This window comes from Opisthorchis viverrini (genome assembly GCF_000715545.1).
Source record: "Opisthorchis viverrini unplaced genomic scaffold opera_v5_505, whole genome shotgun sequence".
Lineage (NCBI taxonomy): Eukaryota > Metazoa > Platyhelminthes > Trematoda > Opisthorchiida > Opisthorchiidae > Opisthorchis > Opisthorchis viverrini.
This window is the reverse complement of record NW_008752156.1, coordinates 27113-50734: the sequence shown is the minus strand read 5'-3', so window position 1 is coordinate 50734 and position 23622 is coordinate 27113. Positions and strand designations below refer to the sequence as shown.

General features: G+C 46.8%; 1 protein-coding gene across 1 annotated transcript; it reads right to left on the bottom strand.

Moving 5' to 3' along the window:
* On the bottom strand, positions 1-22202 carry T265_11420 (hypothetical protein; the record flags this gene model as incomplete). The annotated part of the gene is made up of 3 exons (XM_009178071.1): positions 1-1873; positions 2558-3210; positions 21199-22202. 3 exons carry the CDS (start codon positions 22053-22055, stop codon positions 1482-1484), a joined length of 1902 nt encoding a protein of 633 aa, XP_009176335.1.
* Positions 22203-23622: the final 1420 nt, after the last annotated feature.

Sequence of the window (23622 nt, the reverse complement as noted above, 5' to 3'; positions counted from 1 at the left end):
GGGGGGGAGTGGGGGCGGAGCAGGAGTAAGCTAAATGGATGGTGCCTGAGTTGGTGGTGCGTAAATAACCGTACTCGTGGTGGTCGGGTATAACTAATATACAAGCGCTACGAACGCAAGTGTCTCTTGACGGGGATGTAGCAAACTGGATGATTGTTGCAAATAACCACGATGCGAGTGCAGCACAATGGTCGACTGAAGCGTGGTGCAGCTTGCGCGTTTTGGGACTTCTTGACACAATCAACGACAAGAACGGGAACAACAACAACAGCACAGCATGAGAGATAGGGCTAGACGTTGTGGAGTAAAACGACGAACGGAATGTCGATCTTCCCGAGTTCAGGGATCAATGAGGAGAGGATTGGTAGGACAAGAAATACATCACATAAGGAACGGGAGAGCAACGAGAAAGGGAGCGATCGACTGATATGGACAACGTGGTGACATAAGCACATCCCGCAGTAAATTTGGTGGCCAAGCACCACACGTCCTTGAAATAAAAAAGGAGTGACAAACAACGGAAAGAGGTAAAACACACACAGACAAAATACGGAACAGACATAATGCAGATTGACTGAGATCACCCAAGGTTGGGCAACAGAGAACAGCCGAGGGCCGGTGCGCAGCGTATGAGAACGTAAGCACGTGTGAGCTGAGTAGAAGTGGGAAAGCGGAAAAGTCTAGGAGATCAAAAAACCCTAAGTACATAATGCCTGTCCGAAAAATCGGATGAACAGGGCTGAAAGAGGTGGATTTGACTATATTGAGCGCGCAGAGCCGTCATCATAGACTGGCCAGCTGATTTGGACTTCAACAAGCACGATGTCATCACCGCTAGAACAATTCTTGAGTCCCAGTGAGTGTGTTCGGAAAGGATGAAAACAGCGCGCACACGTTACTGACTGATTGCAAAGGCTACAAGCGGAATCAGGTGATATGACTGACTGACATCTGAGAGTGGATATATGAGATATAGTCGAGAGAACCACAGCGGGTCGTATCCAACAGATGCGCGGATGGCTGGACCTCGAACGGCGGTGAATGAATTGGTAGGAAGGCCCAAAAGAGACGAATGACGTTGAGGATGAACAATAGCATGCTGTGTGTGCGCAGGCATGTACGTAAAAACCAAAAACGACTATGTACAACAAGCAACCATTAGGGCGCCAAATGATCAGTATGAATGAATGATTAGCATGTATAGACGGAAAATAACTACGTAATGAAGCGTCATCAGTATTGAGGATGTCGGTGTCCGGTGCAGCGCCCGCCTAGAGCCAGAAAGAGCCCGCTGTGTCGTTATCAGCAGACAGTTAAGGAGTGGTAGAGACGGGAGGGAGAACAGGATAGGAACCGCAACAAAACGAAGGACCTCTAGAGGGATTTGCGCCCGCGTGGGAGATTAGTCGTCAAGCTTGGGAAAGGGATGGGAACGAGTGAACCCGTAGAGAGGGTAGTCCAGAGAGGAGTGAAAAACTAGACTAACTGGAAACGTCATTAAGGACTTCGGATTCACTCGTGTGAGGTACCGGTAAACTGTCGGAGGTGGGATTTGACTTAAATGCCTGATGGGGGTTGGTGGTGGTGGCGGCGGTAGCAGTGGTAGTGTTGGAACCACGCCTTTCGCTACTCCCGTTGCTCAGGGCAGCATAGTCTGGCTGGCTAGCGGGACTGTCAGACTTCTTGGAGCAGTTGTTACTGGTTCGCTTCGCACTTGTGGTCCTGTTAGCGGCACCCGGATTACTGCTGTTGCTCCCACTGGTTCTCACAACGGGGTTGTTGCACAATACATCCGTCTCACTCTGTTCACAGCCTGGTCCAAGGTTGTTGGAGAGTGTAGCACTGCCTGCTATCTTTTCTGTAGACTGTCGGCCTGTGAGCGAGAGGGTTCAATGGAAAGGTTATGAGCAGCTACAAAGAATGGCTCGAGATACTAAAGTGATCCAAAACTCTCTGTCTTATCCGTATGGACTTTTAGCCTCTTCCAAGTCTACTAATGGCTGACTGAGTGACGAGTAACTTCTGTGCTGAGTAGTTCAGACAGGAGTCCAGGTTGCAAAACCTTGAAAAGGATTGTGGTAGGTTTTTATCGCACACTCGAATACGTACATATAAGATGAACCCTAATTCTAACGAATGTGCACTCTAATCTCTCAGGTGTGTTGCATTGCTAACGCTACTTCTGACTTTCCAGTGCGATACCGACAACTTTGGTGTTCACTCTAGTCGGTACGCACTAGTCACGTGATTGACCATCATCTGAACAACCGGGTACAGTAAATCGCGCTGGATTGTTTGTCAAAGATATACATCGGTCGTAAGGCATTGGTTGGAAGTTTACGTGGGTGTTTTGACTAAAGAATGGGCTGTCCATACTGCACTACCATTGCTATCTTGTCAAGTCAGATGCTTGCTACAGGATACTCCAGTCTTTAAGCGATTGTTCTACCTAGGCTGATGTCACCACGCCACGTGACTGCTTCTTCATTGAAAAATTCAACAGTTTCCGTTCGGGTATCAATAGCATGATTTAAGAATTCAACAGCGGATAACTCACCCTTTTTATTCATCTCTGCAGTGAGTTCCCGGGAAGGATGCTTGCTACCTCCATTGCTATTTTTCCTATCGATTGATGGAATATCTCCGGATTTTTTGTTCGAAGTCTGCCAAGCCCGCACGTCTGTGTGCGACCAATTGTTCGGTTGATTTGGGGCATGAGACGTTGCAGCAATTTCAGTGCTGTTGTTGGCCGCCACTGGGATGGGAGGTGGATCTGGGTCGAATAGGTGAGGGGGGATGCGTACACGACCAGGGAGAAGACCGTTTGGCCCAATTTCACGCAGTTCATCAAAACAGGATTCAGCCAAAGCATTGGCAGGGGAGATACGTCGAGTGGGGTTGTAGACCAGCATCTTACTCATCAAAGCGAGTAGATCGGATGGAGTGTGTTGAGGAAAGAATAGCTTGACAGGACAAGACTGGACATCCGGGAAGTTGTATGAGCCGTACATGGGGTTCATACTTGCTATATCTTCTACGGAAGGGGTGCCCAAAACTCGAATCACTTTGACCAACTGATCCACAGAATCCACACCCATAAATAGACAGTGTTGACGGAGCATTTCGGCAAGGACGCAACCGCCACTCCAAGTGTCAATCGCACAGGTGTACAGCTGCGCCCCAAATAAGAGTTCCGGAGCGCGGTAGTATCTAACATTGATTAAACAAGGGAAAAGTGTTATTTGGAAAATGAAGTAATCTCTTCAAAAATTTAGAAAAAAACATGGAGACATTCAAACACAAAACAGTACCAAACACCTTAGTGTAGTTTACATCACCGGGGAAGGTCCCCTATCCCATTTTTTCTCCTTCCCACCATAAGGCTTTATTCAACCAAACTGACATGGGTGCGTAACATTGAGCATCAGTGTTTTCTCGTTGTGTTGCTGTAAATGATGATGACGATGGCTAAGGAAAACATATAATCCACGTAATCTATTCTACTAATCTCTCTCCGAGATAGGTCGGGACAGGTCTGGAGCTTGAGATAATTCAGCGGTTTGAGGAAAATAGTGCACACATTAGGGTTCAGGTTTTCTACATGGCAAACCCGGTACTATGCCAGATAACGTGCGCCTTTAGGATTGCACGACAGCTATAAAACGAACGGGGACCATGACGAAACGATTCATATCAAAAGAATCTAATAGTAGGTTGCGACTGAAGTGTAGCTCGGTGGTGAGGTCCTCAGGTGAGTTACTCCTCTCCGACAGGATCCTTCTGTGGTGGAATCCCAGAACCTTAGGATCATTCATTCAATTGTGCGACAAGTATTGCTCGCTGCTTGTAAGCTGCTTGGCCGGGATCCTCCTTCACGTTTTCCATGCACTGAGCTAACTTCACAATCTTACAGATTTGTATGAATCAACAGTATGAATCAACGTTTAGAGTCCAAACACGACCTTTGTTTGAATAGCTGCCAAATGCTCTGTCCTGAGAGCTTGAACGACTGATCCTTATTATGTGCTTTCGTAGATCTTCTCATATGAGCGAGCTGCCACGTTGGGCTTCTCGACGAGTTTACTTCTCAGACCAAACTACGGCAATTGTGCCGATTGATTTTTATGTATACTGGATTTTGTTGACTTCTGACAGGCCTTTGTGGTTCATGTTGCTACTCTCCGCTAATACCAGATAGATTGATGGAGGGTTTTAACCATCCGTTGCCTATCAACACATGCCTAAATTGCGAAAATGAAGCCACGACTGTCCTTGAGTGCTTTAGGAAGGTCTGGAGTGTTGACGAATCGTTTCAAATGTTGGGGACATGGGAAACCTTAGAACATACATGGAGCGGCGTGTGTTTATCAGCGGAGCTGTTTATGAAGCAGTTTCGAAGAACCACTTGTTTCGGTGACCTGACAATCGTATGCTTACCCGAAATCCTCTAAATATATACGTGGCAGTTCACTAGTATCAGAGTGAAAGTCAGCGAGATGGCTCAGGTGGTTAGAGCGCGAATTTACTGACCGGAAGGTCTGTGGTTCGAACCTGACCTTTGCCTCTCGACTTCCCCTGTCTAGGCTTTGGCAACCTGGCAGTATCCCAGTCCTCATGCTTCCTTCGGGTGGCATGGCAGGTAGGCACCGGAAAGGTGTTACAGCTGAACGTTTTTTTTCAAGTATCGTTATATATTCATTCTAACACTACGCACCTCTTACGCCCTACACACCCAAGCCACGGAACGTCAGCGGAAACGTTGAGCGGAAACATTAATCGCACCTATCCCCATTAACCCATTAGAGTTTTGTGGTTTTTACAAGTGAACTATCATGCACCATAAACGAGAGATGCAGCTGAGTCAGTCTCCCGTGAAAACCGAATTGATGTGCAAATTGGTTGAACTAATTATTGATTAACAGTCGACACTCATGCAGCGCGATCAACGTTCCCATCCTACACACTTAATAGAAATACACATATATCCTGTGAGATATACAGAATTCATATTCATCACGGGGTGCTAGAAAGCTGGAAAGGGATAGCTGGTGATGCCCCAACCACACTGCCACGCTAGAGATGAACAGGTTGGCAAAAACAGAAAAGGTAAGTCACGCTATAAGAGTAAAAGCTATCATTGGGTTTCTTATGGTACGTTTTACTCTTTTGTACCCCGTCTTGCAAAACTTCCATCACAATGGATCGTAAAAAACCCGGTGGTCAATATTCCAGGAAGGAGCATTACAGCAGGTTAAATCCGGACACACATAGGTATGGTGATAGCCAAGAGACAGAATACCGTCGTAACAAATTGCCCACTGCTGACCATCTTACCCTTGTCCTATTTGCGAAAGCACTCCTTAACAGTCTGAAAAACCCATGAAGAGCGTTTGGAAGCCGAATAAAGTGCCAGGGAAACGGATTCATCTCTGTCCTCAATGCATCATCATCATCAATGACAGCATGACGTCAGTGTCCAACATTGATGCTTCACTGCCGTCCTCAATGAGATGTTAGACTGCGAATAATCGGGATAGCAGTTTAGTCACCATCACTTTTATGTCGCACTTGCGAGAGACAGTTTGAAAACTGGATTCCGTCCGGGTCATGGATGCACTAACTACATCTTCAGCTCATAACTTCTCGAACACCACCCCATTTCAAAGGCAAAAATACTTGACTTTCCAAACCCACATGATCATCTGGTACAGTTAATCTGATGAGGTCACACCAAAGGGAAGCATTGGACTCAAGTCTTGCTCTTACTAAAACCCCAGCAACAGTGCCGGGATTTAAACCCCGGACACCTGACATGCGAGGTGAGCGCGTTACCACTACTCTACCAGTGTAAGCCGGACATATAGGAACAGGTGAACGTCTGAATGACATTACTGGAAAGCTCTAATATGGATGGAATTCGAGTTCAATGCTACTCTTTGGGGTGGATTCACCAGAAAAATTCCACGACGACAAGAGAAGGATCGTTCAAACGTTAACCATCCTATCACGCCCCTCACGCTTCCGGCTGCATACTTATAACAATCCAGGAGTTGTTGTGACATCAGCGTCGTTTTACTCGCTGTATGCTTACACCTCAAAAGGCTGTAGGTCTAATGCTATCGAATAACATTTTCCGAAGCTGAGTGGCCTACTGCAGTGTAGTCACATTGTTTCCTTCAACACTATCCCAGCCACGTACCCGAATTCAACACATCACCATCAGTTACTGATGGCGTGGACCAGTAACTGAATGTCATTTCTCATGGAATATTTGCATAGATGGTGATATTGCACCGGTCCGCTTCTCTCTTGGCTTCATATTGCCGCGCAAGCGGTGGACAACACACAGAGCAATTGTGCGACTCACAGACTAAAAAGTCAGAGGAGTTTGTCAGAATCACCTTTTACACCCTGTCTGCGGTACGACATAGCCAACTTCACCCAAGGTATCAGTGTAATTCTCCTGAATCTTGGAGAAATCCTTCCGCCAGTCCAAAGCATAATTCGATCCAGCGAAATTAGGTGATATGAGAATCAGCATTCGCGCCGACAGCAAGACGTGGCGGAAACACAATTCTAGGAAGATGGAAGAGGTAAAGAATGCCGTGGATATCCGAAGATTATTTCGGTTGATCCTTGCGAACGGTCCTCGGAAACCGTAGTTATTCAACTGTAGCACCTACTCGCTGCATAGGTGCCATGCCATCCAGAGGCGCACCAGCTGAGATAGTGCCAGGCTGCCCAAGCCTAGACAGGAGCAGAGGGCTATGAAGGCGATTACCGAAATTCTGAGTACCGTCGGTTTGATTAGCCTCCCAGCCTCACAATGAACAGCTCGAGACACTGCAAGAAATGACTGCTAATCAATACCAATAGCGTTCTTGTTGCTACTTTCTATCCAGTTTATGTCTGGAGGTGCTGGTACTTCGGAATGAATGTGGTTGGCTAGCACAGTTGTCGCGGACGGTTCAAGATAGATTTCTTGAGTACAGTTTTAATGCCATAAAATGTGCGACGGGTTTTGGTTTCTTAGTTCAAAGAGCTCTTTCATGAACAGGTTATTTGACAGCCAACATAAATATCAAGAACAAAAATGCACAGAGTGCCACTACCACCACGAGTGTCACAGAGTGATGTGAGAACTCAATTGAAAAGTGTTCCAACCTGAGACGGCTGTACCAGGGAATGAAGTTTACAACCCAAAAACGCCCATGTGTGTTCACGTAAACAGACAAACCTTTACGAAAGACCACGCTGCTGAAGCCACCGGACACGTATCTTCAATAAGAATTCCACTACGTCCAGAGATTACGAAAGTGACTGGCGAATTCCTGAACAATGCTACACAACTCTTGAATTTCATCTGGCCAAGGTCGTATTGATGAAAAAGACCGAAAGTTCCGGCTGCGTCGACTGGCGGCTACCAAGCCATTGGGAATATCCTGGCATTTTAAAGCTTTTAACGAAGGAATAGTCCGAAGGAATAGTATGCATAATCTCTTATAACCCAGAGATAAATAAACCAGAGGTAGAGCGACTGACTTATACCGTGCAGTGCTGTTTGGCTGGCCCCAAACTCACACTGTACACCAGTCAAACACTGAGAAGTACTTCAATTTTGTCTCCAGCATGTACGTTGCAACTTTTGGCACGTCAATTCCAAATTCACGCACCGCCCTTGGATTTTACCCTAGTGAGAAACAATGTACGGTGTAATTACGAAACTTTCGTCGATGAAGTGGAATGTCTGCAGTAACCCAGAACACGCTACCAGAAACAAATGTACTTTGGAAATCGAGGGACACTTAGAATCGTCATGACATATGGCGCTGCTCAAATACGTGGTACAAATTACGAAGGTTAATCGGGCGAAACCCCAGTTCATGCTTTCGGATACACGTTTCACGGACGAAGCCAGAAACCAAAATGTTCCGCAGGCCCCTACGGCGATGTAATTAGTTCGAAAGTTTTTCCGAGAAAGAGCACAACAGCTCCACTCCAGTTGGCAAGGGTGCTCTACTGCAAGCAGGTGAGTTCAAATAACCTGATCAGGGAATCGCATAAATCACAACCACTAGCATTCATTAAGGGAGCCTGTCTGGCTCGGTTCCAAGGGATAAAACATACTGGCACATCTAAATCATTCTAGTTGTCTGGATAAATATGAGAATGGACAAATACCTATTGATGAAGGAGAGTCACTGATTGAGCGATTGAGCCACGCTTGTCAGTGTACTTAACCACTGACAGGTCCAGTTCCCGAACTGGCCACTTATGGAGACGGAATTTGTTAACAAAACAAGTTTACTGGTTAGTGCTTACTTCGTTGCCAAGTCATGGACTGTTTGCTTCTACGGCTGGGCAGAAAGAGTTCCACGAGATAGACCGTCTCCCGACACACGAACCACATATCCTAGCCAGCACAACCTATGAATCATGATTAGCGCAACCATCGTTGGGGACTTCCTCCGTAAAACCATCTGGTGTATCTCAGAATTGCTAATCCGACGTTCCCACCAGGTATGACAAACGCTTCGGAGAAACCCATAGTCATACAGCGAGTCTTCGTATACCTGCGCCTAAAGACCACGCTTTTGATCCAGAAAACAGTATGGGTTGCACTACTGCAGTGCATACACTACCCTCGACAGACAAAAGGCGTTCAGCTGTAGCACCCCTTTCGGTGCCTAGCTACCATGCCACCCGAAGGAAGCACGAGGGCTAGGATACTGCCAGGTTGCCCAAGCCTAGACAGGGGAAGTCGAGTGGCGGAGGTCGGATTCGAACCGCGGACCTTCTGATCAGTAAATTCTCGCTCTAACCACTTGGGCCATCTCGCCGACAGACAAAATAACATCACGGAGGCGGCATAGGTGTTGAATGTTGGTAAAAGAACCGGATTTTCCCGATTCGAGAAACGACTAACAAGGTAGCGGGTATTGACCTGGGTGAGTGACCCGATCCGGAGCCAATACCTCAAGGGCATGACCGGTTTGCGTGTAGGGAACTGGCCTAGTTGGAGAACGCAGGGAATACGGTATCGATATATCAATTATGGCGTTACTGCGAACAACAGAGGTGTTTGGAGCCTCATCAGGCTCAGTTGTACCGCTACCGCTGTACGCATGGGCACGCTTGTCACCTACTGGTAATATCTTGCTGCGTTCACACTCCTGTCGCACGAAACACTACGAATTTCTCCCCTAGATCACCCCAGATGGCGACTACTTTTAGCATGGGGGCTCGTTGCTTCGTGTGACTAATTTACTTGACCTTCAGGTACGTTACAGCCTAACTTGGCGAACTTGAAACCAGTGTAGCCTGCAAGCAATCACAGCACTCAAGCCAGCCCAACAGTTTACGGTGACAGCTTTTTACGAAGGAGTTGACTTGTGAAGTCTTGTGGAAGTCATCGGCCAAAAATTCACTCCACTCACCTCTCTTATTCCTTAGGGAAACGCTGAATCTACGTCATACGGAAAAACTGAAGTTTTCGCTGTTTTTTTTCCTGCAATCCAATCATATCCTCCAAAGAGATGTCACTTTACGGTCAGCTATCATTTATATCTACCCGCTACCTCAACCAAGGATTTTTGATAATCTCCCCCTTCTCCTGATACGCAAAAAGTTCCAGGTCGCCTCATCCACTACTGTTGTGTTTTCTTCTTGGGACTCGTATGCTGTGTAACTTCTTTCCGACCAAAAAAACTATCGCACCATTCTAACCAAACAACCAGTAGGTAATCATGAGCGAAATGCCCTTTTGAGAGGTCACCAACATGTATTTAGATAAAGCAGCTCTACCAGTGACCTGTAGTGTAAGTTTCGCACATTTGGTCATCTGCCCTAAACTTCTTTGATGAGGCCGAACTAGTTTTTCCGAGCGTTTCCAAGGTGTGATGTGAAAGCCTTCCTGCCAGTCGGGGTGGAAAAGCCTCAACAAATCTACCTCCATAGGTCAACCTAGACAATGCCATTCCTCAAATATATAGCGTCAACGCCGGAGTCCTGTTCTAACTTCCACCTTCTTCTACTATCCATTGCTGGGTGAACCCATGCATTCATCATCATGCATTCGAAGACGAATCTCTCTAGAAATCCACTGCTTACCACCCGCAGTGACCTAATTCGGCTTAGTCAAGTGGTACCGGTGTTCACATGCGTACGGGCCAAGTCCCGCATCCCTAAAGTAGGACACGGCGAGTAGCATCAGGAAACCCGGATCCGGCTGATCGGACTGATAACCGTTCGATGGGGCAAAGCGTCCCTCATTCGACGGAAGGCTTTGAAGGGAATGTTGATCCAACTGTTCATTTCGTGCGCGATCCGGCCATCGGTTAGGAAACGGAAAGCACAAACCGCTCCGACTACAAGGTCTTCTAGTATGTTGGTTTTGTACAAGTTGTCCGGCGAAATGGTCTTCGTTTTCGCAATGTTTATCTCTTGAATGATGGCAGCCGTGTAGTGATACGATCGAGTGCAGGCTCGAGGCTATCAGGGCCGTGACCTAGGACAATATTGTAAATGTAGTCTAGGTAGGATGGTCACAGGTGGTCGTTTTTGCTGAACTCCGTGATAATCCCCAAAATCCTGTTTTATCACCGCTGGATTATCCACTACACCTCAGGAGTAAGTCTTTGGTAGTCTAGTGGTACGTTCCAGTTTGAGTTCGATATTAATCTCCATAGCGCAGTTAAGACAAAAAAACAAGCTGTAGTTGGTCAGTGGAACTTGGAGATGTTCTAGTACCCACCGTAACATGAACATCTGACCAATCGGAAAGTGATCAAGCATATTATGGTGAGTAAGCACATTTTTCGCCGCAAGAGTTTGGTGAGAAGGATAAGTCCTACGCAGTAGTGTCTGCTACGCCGATACAGACGATGATGGGACATGTATTATTCAAGCCCAAAAGAGCGTCCTTTTTCGATCCAAATCATCCTTAGCGAAAAGTAGCGACAACGTGAAATGACAGTGGCTGCATTCGACCTAAGTATTTGGGCTGAGGTTTGTGTGATTGCCCTTAAAAAATTCGTTCACTGTAACACTTCTTTCAGTGCCAAACTGCCATGCTACCAGAAAGAAGCATGCGGGCTGGGATACTGCCAGGTTGCCCAAGTCTAGAAACGCGATCGGAAACCATAGAGGACATAGATGGCTGATCTCAGTGTGGAGCATGCTGTCTCCTCTTGGCCAAGATATCTGGCTGAACTTCGCTCGTCATTGTACACTGTGCTTATTTTGGGTTATGTGCACAAAGGGTTTATCCACCCTGATGGCGCTCCACCCTGACATGGTGCTTAGAAGAGTACACTCCGACAGTGCTCGAAGATTTAAAAAGCTGTTCCTCATTGTTTTCGCTGACCACATGGCTTTTTATAATGGGCCCTTATCACTGGTTAAACTAAAGATAGTTCAGTTCAGTCAAACGTAAATAGCAACTAAGGCTGCATCTTGCACTAACCTCAATCCTGAAAAGCGATTGTACCGATGACACCATCTACTAAACGAATAGAACGGAAATCCAAAACCCACATAAACTACTAGGACAACGCACTTCCAGTCGCAGCTTAAATGGCTCTGGGTGCCGAAACGGGCCGTGGGTATCTTCTCGGCCACTCACGGAAAAAATCTTTGTGTGCTACGAAGCGTAGCGTGCCACAGAGCACCGGACAAAAAATCAAGAGCTCTAGGAGAGGTACTGGTAAAACCGCTAAGCTGTCTTCTAACAACTCGGAAAGAGAAAACAGCCCCTCTTCTATGAGATAAATGCACTGTGATCCTCATTCTGGGAAAGCTTTTCGCGGCATCTGTAGCAACCAGGAATTACTGCGCTTACACTTGTAGTGGAAATCATTTCCTCCGTCATTCGGTTCAGATGGTCGAGCGTGATTTACGAAAAGGACAAACCGTTCAGCTGTGGCACCCTTTCGGTGCTTAACTGCCATGCCACCCGAAGGAAGCACGAGGGCTGGGATACTGCCAGGTTGCCCAAGTCTAGACAGGGGAAGTCGAGAGGCACAGGTCGGGTTCGAACCACGGACCTTCCAGTCAGTAAATTCGCGCTCTAACCACTTGGGCCATCTCGCCCCAACAGTAGCCTTCATGTCGTCCGACATGCGGATGCACAGATCAGGTCAACAGCCCACGAGAACTAACACAACACCAACAAAACTGACAGTTCTACGACGGTGGCACATCCGAAAAGTTGAATCAACTGTCATTTCACCGTGGAGGACTTCTTTCAAAAAATTCCAACAGGCTACGATGACGATGTTGAATTCTCATCGGGCGGTAAAACAGAATTAGAATATGTAAATGGTGCGCTGCTCACACATAATACAAAAGGCACCACCTGACGCAGGCCCGAACACATTATGGCATGTGCTAACCAACTGTCAACCAACTGTTGATACGAAAGTCAGCTCCCTCAAAGCCTAAGCATACATGGCCCACATGGCTGCACAATCCGATCTCTGTACCTCGAGGACGTTTGTAAGCTTATCTCTTTTAAGAACCGCTGTTTTTGCGCAAAAGCACTGGCGTATGGTGGTGTGTCATCAGGTTTTGTTTCACGACATCGAATCGGATGTCTCGGGTATGCCGTCCGAACACTTTTCTAACAGTTCCCATCTCGTACCCGATCGCACGGGCCACTTCTAAGTGGAACAACCAGTAAGTCCAACAAACAATCGGAACAAAGAAATTCAAGGAAACTCTGATGGTTTCGGGTTCGATCCCGGTCAGATACATTAAAAGACATGGTCTGAAGCCGAATCAAGTGGGTGCAGTGATCTTTTCGTTGTGAGCCGTAACGTAGAGAGCAGTTTAAAAATTTCACAATGGACAGCAGTCAGACGAAACAACTCCATACTTCATCATGACTGGGCATTCTGTTTTCTCCTCCGGACTTCTATGGTAACAGGTACGACTGTCTTCAATAATTTTAAGGGGTGATAGTATGTGGGCGGTTACTGGGCTGCTTCACCCATCTACCGACTTTTTCATTAAGATCTACGGTAATTTCGTCTTTTGAGGTTTTTAGAAGCACTGCGGATTATGCGGCACCGGCTGCATCTTTTGTCAAAGTATTTCCATGCCCTCTGTCATCGCCACCCGGTGGTGGTTGGGATCAACCGGGGATGCAGTTCGTCCCATATCTCAGTATCAAAGAGAGCGAAGAAAATGGACTCGCTCAGAAGCAAATGAACCTTGTCACACTGTGCCTGTATGGCAAACCGAACTCTACCAAGGGGGTCTACTTGACTCAAGATTTTCTCACCAAGCTGGTCGGTGGATGGAGACAAGATAATAAAAGATAATCGTTCAGCTGTTGCACCCTTTTTGGTGCCTAGCTATCACGCCACCCGAAGGAAGTATGAAGACTAGGGTACTATCAGGTTGCTTAAGCCTAGACAGGGGAAGTCGAGGTGCAGATGTGGGAGTTCGAACCATGAACCTTTTGGTCAGTATATTCGCGCTCTAACCACTGAGCCATCTCACGTAAGCATAAACAGAACTGTTCTTAGTCCCGAACCACACCAATGGTATCGCTGTCCTCAGGATGATCTGCGGAAGCCTAGATCGGCACTGTTAGGTGCCATGTTAAATGTGTGGGCCTGCAGGATGTCTGCGGAACACAACCAGCAGTGAGTCGGTATCTGCGACAGCCGCACCATTGACCACCATGCTTGGACATCTGCCATTCGGGACAAGAAACGATGGCTCAGTTCCATGCGGGTAGCCAAAGTGAAGTGGGATAGGGCGATTGTGTTTTCGGGTACTGGGGACACAAACAGTTTAGGTCAATAAACCACCAAATGTCTGCCGTTTTCACATTATCTATTGAAGCCAAAGCGCTCAGAGTGTGAAACGCAGTGTCGCCAGCTAGATTACCAGGGGCTATGGCAGCTGCCACAAAGACATCGTTTCAGCACCTGATTTACGATAGTATTCAAGTGGAATTCACCTGCGACTGAATGGCCGAGTGGTAGCATTAAAGTACAGCTCAAGGTGACAACGAGCTTCGGTGGGTGGCTTTTCATGTGAGCTGACCATATCCTCAGAGATGTGAGTGTGCAGGGAACAAAGCCCTTATTACAGTGAAGCTCAAAGATAATGCAGTCTCAGCTGCGAGTGGCGGAGTATTTGCTGAAGTGGCTGAAATTGCATGTGGCTCGCTTCTCCGAGGATGCCGAAGCACGAAAAAACGTGGTCTTTGTGTGACATTCACTGGAGCAAGGATCATTTCAATTCAGTTACATACCTATAAATCGTGTGCCAAGGTTCCAGAAGCAACTGGGGGGATGACAAGTGCACACTAACGACCATGGCCAAAGCAGTTCACTCAAGTCAAACTGTTCTGTTCATCCGATAAGGCAAGATAGTACTTGGCTGCATAACAGGGTCATATTAATGCGATTGAGTTGGCAGGTAGTATACTCCAAGCTTCGTTGCCGATGGACTGATTGGAGCTGGGTTGTCTCCACTCGACACATGATTGGGCGAAGAGGGCTCTGAGAGACCAGTGTCCTGGCATACGAAGTACATGGAAAGAGAGAAAAGAAAGCGCTCAGCTGTAGCACCCTTCTGGTGCCTAGCTGCCATGCCACCCGAAGGAAGCACGAGGGCTAGGATACTGCCAGGTTGCCCAAGCCTAGACAGGGGAAGTCGAGTGGCGGAGGTCGGATTCGAACCACGAACCTTTCGGTCAGTAAATTCGCGCTCTAACCACTTGGGCCATCTCGCCCACGAAGTACATGACCTAACTAGCGTAACCAGCGAAGCGTGACCCACTGAGCTAGCTATTATCCGTGAAACTCAGCATTAGTGATCGCATGGTTTCGTCAGGTCAGCACGAGGCTTTGGAGACACCGAGATTCAAACACAGTCTTCGAAGATCTGCATGCAGTGACCGTCTTGAATGTGTAAAGTAGGGTAGATTGCAACCAAGCAGTGTATACTCTACCTTCGCAGCCAAACTGATGGCACGTCGGCACCAAGGATGCTGGAGGCTCATCATCATCGACAACACATCTGTCCAACACTGATGGTTCGTTGCCGTAAAACCGTAGTTTATTTGAAACCCTTATTAGAAGGGGATAAGGGAAGAGACATACTGTTAGCCTCCCATAACCATTGTGAGGTGTCTACATCTTCAGTTATTCAATCTGGAAACTGACAACAAGAACGCCATTGACATCGATTAGAAAGCATCTCCAATTACGCACAGGGAGGAGCACACCTGGCCTTCCTCAGCTGGAAAGTGATTCTGTGTTTCGGCAGTCCTCCTAGGCGAATGCAGCTGCCCAGATAAATGAGTTTACTTACTACATCTATCGATCCATCTGCACACCAGAAATTGGAATTAGAGCCTAACCAACATAGCAGTAGCAACTGAAGTTTTCGGGTGTGACGCGCAAGCCGAAACATGCAGCAGAAACAATTAAGTTATTTAAAGGGTCTGGAAAGCCCGCCCAGCTGTAACACCCTTCGGGTGCCTAGCTGCCATGCTATCCGAAGGAAGCACGAGGGCTGGGATACTACCCGGTTGCCCAAGCCTGGACAGGGAAAGTCGAAAGGCAGAGGTCAGGCTCGAACCACGGACCTTGCGATTTAATGCCTTTGGAATTGAATTATATCCATTGGATTTGAAAATCGGGACTCGGGATTTGAAACTCTGGACAGATTCCGAAATTTTCACCTGCTTGAAGCAAACATGCTGTAGGTATCTGCAGTGCAGCGTTTCACTAAACTCCGCATGCTCAATGTCTGTGAGCGAACGTCCCGGAAGCATTCAGAGCCCCGAGGTTTGAGAGGCGTATACCATTGGAATGGGGTTAGAAGACAGAATGGTGAACACAGAACTCACGGTGCTTGCTGCCTAAAATACCTTTACTCCACACAGCAACATCGAATTCATGGTTCAGACTTGTGCCGACAAGATGCAGATGTAACAAAGCCAACAATGTCAGCACCATCGTCTTAGAAGCATGGACCGTTATTAAAGTGGATGTGAGACGCTTTGGTCAGTATGTTATTGTCAAGATGTGCGTGTACCTCGTTTGGGATCAACGTTTAGGAAAAAGGGAAGTCCCCAGCATCACCAAAGTCGATTATGTCCCCCACAATGGGTAGGCGCATCAAAGCGAATTTAGTATGAGTGGATATCCGACCGAACCAACCTTTTGAAAGGCACTTGTTGCAAATACACAACTGTTGAGAAAACGTTCTTGGCTTGTTTGCTTGATTTACGAGTAAGTATACGTTTCCTTACATATTTGTCAACGAATTAACCACTTATCTAGCTAGCGACCTACAATCCATGAGAACTCGCAGTCATCCTCTTGAACAGCTGCGCTTCCGTTTCTACCCAGTAATGTAACACTTGACCGTTCATTCATAGCCGGGTCTCATTCAGGTACCTTCGTTTGCAAGCGTACTAATGCAAAACTTAATTCTACATCCATGGATTTCTACTGGTGTTGACAGTATCCATCTCAAGACGCATCCATCTCTAGTGAAAGATTTGACTGGTCACCGATTTACGGGGCTGTTCACATGTAACCAGTGCCTAAACAGGAAGTGTTTGAAACGACCCACAATCAGCAACTCATGATACTCTTGGTTTCCTCGGCAAAGAGGAAACCGCCTCAGTGCGCAACAGTGATGCTTTGCTGCCATACAACCGTCGTTTATTTACAGGGCTTATTGTGTAGAAAAGGATAGCGATGGGTTGGAAAAGGACTTAGTGCTAGCTTACCATGATCATTCCGAAATAAATACACCTCCAGGCAGCCAGGCAACCTGGATAGAAACTGACAATAAAAACGGCATTAACATCGATTGTCAGCCATATATTGCAGCGTCTACGACCATTGCAGTGAGGAGCACGCGGTCCCCATCCTGGAAGGCGAGTAGCACCCAAACGTTTCGTAATATCCTTCATACCTTTCTGCCAGGGCAAGGGCTGGCCACCTCTCCGCTTCCACCAGAGAGAACTAATACAACTTCCAAGATACGTAAAACACTCCACAACTTCGAGCGCCTATCTTTGAATTGTAAGCGGCGTGCTCAGTAACTGCATGTCCATGAGTATGACCTTACATTTTGTGGGTGCAAAGTGCATACCAAAGGACGGGATGACTTCGGCCAGTTCGTCCAAAAACACTTGAGTCTCCACTTCGAGGACGAGGACGATGTCTTCTGCGTATTCTAGATCGATCGTCATCGGCTTTCTGAACACCAGGGTTTCGGAGACCTCCCGGATTTCGTCTCATTATTTCATTGATCACGAAATTAAATGAAAATGGAGAGAGCGGGCATCATTGACAAACGCTGCTTTGTGTACGGAAGCTTTTGGAGAGCTTTCCGTTTACTATCATGTCCGGAAGTCTGAGAATATAAAGAATATATTGTGTTCAAAAACTTCCGGGGCATTCATTGATGGGCACGCGTGACAAAGAGAATGGAGCGTTCAACCGAGTCGAATGCGACTTGGAAACTAAGGAATACCAAATTTTTAGCTCGTTTGTCCATATAGCGGTGTCCTAGCAACTGACAGATTGTGAAAATTCGGTCAATACGGGTGACGCCAGCAGTCTCGTTACGACGGAGATCAAGCTGATCCCTCTGTGATTACCGCACTCACTACGAGCCCCGTTTTTGAAAGTGGGCACTATCATTGACTGTCCCGACTTGTCTGGGACAGTCTCCTTTTCTCGAATGCATGCTAACAGATCAGTCAAGCGCTAATTGAGGAATTTACACCATTTTTAACAGTGCGGGTGGGAGCTCATCCTGACCGGAAGCTCCATGACGCTTGAGACAACCTCTAATACCTGCGGGATCAAAATGATCCCAGAGCATTCGCTCACAAATATCTAGTACTCAGGCTATATAGCTGTTATTGGATACGACGCCATCTTAATGCAGCTGATATCAAATAAGCTAAATGACTCTGCCCCAGGGTTTGGGACACGCTTTACATCTGCAGGGTGTAGAGTGCTGCTGCGCGTGGGCTTCATCTCGAACTTCATGCTTAGCCGATTGAGGTGGTGAACAATTTAACATACCTGGGCAGCTGTATCAGTCTTGGTGTCCTAGCGAAAGACGATATTTCCATCCGGGTTAGGAAGGCTATGCCGGTTTTCATGAACCTGCGTCGCTCGTGGTGCAGACGTGTCATCAGCTTACCTGTCGAGTTCACAATGCTGTGGTGCGGTTCTTGCCGCTTCATGTGAAAGACGTTAAAAAAACTTTCAAAGTTCGACTATCGATTCTTTTGGAGTATTGTCCGACTGTTGGGAACACTGGACAAATAACACTAAAGTACATCGAATGGTATTCTGAAGAACTAACTCGCTCACGATACATGAAATGATCGCACTTCATAGTTTGTGCTGTTTTGGTCGCGTGCCCCGTATGCCAATCGAAAGGGTCCCTCGAAGAGGCATTCCCGCACAACTACGCGAAGGGTGAAAACGAGCCAAGAGAAGTCAAGTAATGACTTAGCGAATTTTTAAAGCCATTACCAGCAAACTCAGTTGCGGTGGCCATCGTTTTCTCCACCGCCAGAGGCGGTCAAACGATGACTTGGCAGCGAAGTGTGAAAGCCGTTATCAGCAAACTGAGCTGCGCTGGTAATTGCCGTCTTCCTGGGTGGGGACCTCGAGACGGGCCACATCAATGGCTGGAGACAGTCCGACATAACCCAGTCGCGCCCTCAATGGCGCTAGTGCATCAAAGCTATTGCCTTCAATGCATAGCTCCTTTTCCACCCCCACTTGACAGCCCACTGACAGTGCTGGGTTTATGCACCAACTTACCAGCTCGCGCCTGCAATGCGCAGCTACCTACCCCCTCCCCCAAATCATCGGTGAACGAAACTGCGGCAGCTGCAACCAATGTACAACGAGTAACCGGTTATTACAGCTGACAATGATGATGATGATACTTAAATATTTAGGAGTGAGTCATCCATGATCAGATCAAGAACGAAGTTGGAGAGAAAAAGTGGACGAGGACAGTCTTGTATGATACTACCGATGACCCTCCTCAACCCCACCACCGAGCGTAAACCTGCAGCCCTGGCCTTTGAGATCCATGTGGAGACCTAATACCATATTACAATCGCAGGCAATGCACCTATCGATAAGTAAAGTACGTCATGGCCATCAATTGATTAAAGAGCTTACTCAGACTGTAAAAAAGATCACATCCTGTAACATAGCCATGTTCAGCTGTAAAACATTTCCAGTGCTATGCCACCCGAAGGAAGCACGAGGGCTGGGATACTGCCCATTTGCACGAGCCTAGACGGGGAAACTCGAGATGCAGAGGTTAGGTTCGAACCACGGAACTTCCGGTCGGTAAATTCGCGGTCCAACCACTGAGCTATCTCGCCACCCCCCTTTTCAAGGTTTCCACATACCACGTTGTATAAACTTTATGATTTCCTAAGCGAATAAAACAACTTCAACACGTCAAGCAAACCAATCGCTGTCATCACCAGTGGCAACTCATTTGGCGCAAGACAGTAAGAGGAGTAGTGTGCCACTCCCACCTGTTATTGGAATATTTAAGTATGATTTGGTAGGACGACCAGGTTTACGGAAGGCGTGACACAGCTAACCACAAACGTCTGGTTGAGTAAAACTGAGGGAATTCGAGTCATTAGGCAGTCGGAATAAATGTGCGAAACTTCCTAGTGGGTGAGCAGTATCTCGCCTCGGTCTAAAGAGACAGATCTAGCCAAGAAAAGTTAGTTTCTCATATTCATTGCACGTTGGGGACCTCGAGACGGGCCACATCAATGGCTGGAGACAGTCCGACATAACCCAGTCGCGCCCTCAATGGCGCTAGTGCATCAAAGCTATTGCCTTCAATGCATAGCTCCTTTTCCACCCCCACTTGACAGCCCACTGACAGTGCTGGGTTTATGCACCAACTTACCAGCTCGCGCCTGCAATGCGCAGCTACCTACCCCCTCCCCCAAATCATCGGTGAACGAAACTGCGGCAGCTGCAACCAATGTACAACGAGTAACCGGTTATTACAGCTGACAATGATGATGATGATACTTAAATATTTAGGAGTGAGTCATCCATGATCAGATCAAGAACGAAGTTGGAGAGAAAAAGTGGACGAGGACAGTCTTGTATGATACTACCGATGACCCTCCTCAACCCCACCACCGAGCGTAAACCTGCAGCCCTGGCCTTTGAGATCCATGTGGAGACCTAATACCATATTACAATCGCAGGCAATGCACCTATCGATAAGTAAAGTACGTCATGGCCATCAATTGATTAAAGAGCTTACTCAGACTGTAAAAAAGATCACATCCTGTAACATAGCCATGTTCAGCTGTAAAACATTTCCAGTGCTATGCCACCCGAAGGAAGCACGAGGGCTGGGATACTGCCCATTTGCACGAGCCTAGACGGGGAAACTCGAGATGCAGAGGTTAGGTTCGAACCACGGAACTTCCGGTCGGTAAATTCGCGGTCCAACCACTGAGCTATCTACCCCCCCCCCTTTTCAAGGTTTCCACATACCACGTTGTATAAACTTTATGATTTCCTAAGCGAATAAAACAACTTCAACACGTCAAGCAAACCAATCGCTGTCATCACCAGTGGCAACTCATTTGGCGCAAGACAGTAAGAGGAGTAGTGTGCCACTCCCACCTGTTATTGGAATATTTAAGTATGATTTGGTAGGACGACCAGGTTTACGGAAGGCGTGACACAGCTAACCACAAACGTCTGGTTGAGTAAAACTGAGGGAATTCGAGTCATTAGGCAGTCGGAATAAATGTGCGAAACTTCCTAGTGGGTGAGCAGTATCTCGCCTCGGTCTAAAGAGACAGATCTAGCCAAGAAAAGTTAGTTTCTCATATTCATTTGCACGTTTTGTCAGTCTCCAAAATGACTCATTTTTTTAGTTAACGATGGAATAGGATTAGATTGGACATGATGAGAAATCCAGCCAGCAAATGAGAAAATTCTGAGTGCTGCGCAGAAAAGTAAGATGACTTTTGGACATTGTCTACACGAGCTTACGAATGTGAGTTTCACCTGGTCTTTGTCTCCGGGGTTCCGAACTAACCTGTGTACAGGAAACATCTGACGCACACAGACCCAAACATAGGTTATTCAAATCCACGATCAAGACATTAACGCCTGGTCGACTCACCTGGAGGATATGTAAGAAACATTTGCTGTCCCAGGAACCATCTCTTTGGCACTACCGAAGTCACAGACTTTTAGAACAAGTGTAGACTCATCAACCAGTAGGTTGGAGGATTTGATATCCCGATGGCATATTTGGTGACTATGAAGATAGGCGAGGGCTTTAAGCATTTGATATGTGAACACCTTTACCACATGCGAAGGGATCTTCACATTGCGTTGGAGATGTCGGTAAATAAGTTCGCACAAACTTTCTGGAAAGCACTCAAGTACCAGGTGAAGGTAAACATCCACGCCCGACGAACTGGAGCCGCTACGCCCACTCGAGCTTCGGTGAGTCCTACTGCTCGAGGAGCTGGTGGAATAATAATAGTAATAAAACTTCACAACGTTAGGATGGTTGTTTAATCGTTGCATAATGCTCAACTCTCGGTTTTTATAGCGCGGATCCTGCAGAACGCGTTTGACCGCGACTTTCAACGGGGATTGTTCCCCAGGTCTTTGGAGCTTCAAACCTGAACCTTGTTCAGCTGATGGTTCGTTGTGAACAGTGAGTGTAGCTTGTTCGATTTGACCAAAGGTTCCTTGCCCTATTGTCCCAATGAAACTCAGGTGGATTGGGACATACAGATTGTCCTGTGCGCCGCGTGCTTGAACCATCATACGACGAGGGATGGAGAGGCCACTGCTGATAAGACTCATTAACGAGTTGTTTCCACCACGTGTGTTGTTCACTTGATTCAATAAACCGTGTGCGCCTGGAAGGGCTGCTGCTTGTCCAGTCACAACAGCAGCCGGAGGTAGAATAGCATGTGTAGTACCGGAGGGAGCTGGAGCATGTCTGGAGGCTAAACTCATCATATGAATCCAGAAGAAAAGTAAAAATCCACAGGAGGATGCAGATCCAATCAATTAACTCGGACGGAATGGCGAGCTTAGTATTGAAAAACTCCGTTAAAAATTGTGGGAGCGGAGAACTAAAAAATCCGCGAAAACTGTCCAGAATTCAACAGCCAAATATGCCGCTCAGCCATATATTGCTATCAGCGTAGAAAAACAAAAGTGTCTCCTGGGCTCCACGCAGTCTTGGCAACTGAAGTAGATCGATGGGTTCTTGAGGATACTGGAAAATTCAATTATATGAGTACCGAAAGTTCCTGGCGCATGAGTTGATTTTGAGAAATGCTGCCGATTTCATCGACCGTAGCTTATCCGGCTAAATTAGTTTTGTTCTACAGTGGAAGGGAAATCTAACGTAGAAAAGTAATTATGTACTCAAAACAAAAGGTCCATACACTCCTCCAGTTGAACTCTTTTTCAACTTAAACTGTTTGTAACTGCCGACCAGCCGCCCCATACCCAAAGGAAAAACCGCTCCATTTCAGGTGTCTCAAAGATAGTGTGAAGCAGCTCCACTGAGAAGCGTGTACTACCTGATAAGTGCCAACAATTATTCGCACAATGCAATAGGGAATTGGAGAGCTACGATGTGTCCCTGATGGACTAAAGGAGATAAGCAATTAAGTTCAGAGTACGAGTCCAATCTTTTGAGCACCATCTAGAAATCCCGTGATCCTGATGATGGTAGGAAAACGTCCCACCACGTTTTATCCACCAGAAGTATGACTTCCTCAGTGGACACTAAAATTTGATGAGCTGCGAAAGTAAGAACGTAGATTTGAGCACACACGTGGTGAAATGCAACATTTTGGCGCAAAAGTTTTGTTCCATATGCGAAGGCTTTGCAGCATTGTGCGGCTGAGTTGCCCATCGCGTGAGGGTTTCGCTGACTGTTGTAAGTACACCGTACGACATTGTGTGACCAAAAAAAGCAGCCATGTGAACTGGGCGAATCGTCCTGCTTTCTTCTAAGAATGCAGTCGGGTAGTGAGGAAGAAAATTACACAGATTTACGGCACACACTCCGCATAGTCTTGGCAACTGAAGTAGATCGATGGGTTCTTGAGGATACTGGAAAATTCAATTATATGAGTACCGAAAGTTCCTGGCGCATGAGTTGATTTTGAGAAATGCTGCCGATTTCATCGACCGTAGCTTATCCGGCTAAATTAGTTTTGTTCTACAGTGGAAGGGAAATCTAACGTAGAAAAGTAATTATGTACTCAAAACAAAAGGTCCATACACTCCTCCAGTTGAACTCTTTTTCAACTTAAACTGTTTGTAACTGCCGACCAGCCGCCCCATACCCAAAGGAAAAACCGCTCCATTTCAGGTGTCTCAAAGATAGCGTGAAGCAGCTCCACTGAGAAGCGTGTACTACCTGATAAGTGCCAACAATTATTCGCACAATGCAATAGGGAATTGGAGAGCTACGATGTGTCCCTGATGGACTAAAGGAGATAAGAAATTAAGTTCAGAGTACGAGTCCAATCTTTTGAGCACCATCTAGAAATCCTGTGATCCTGAT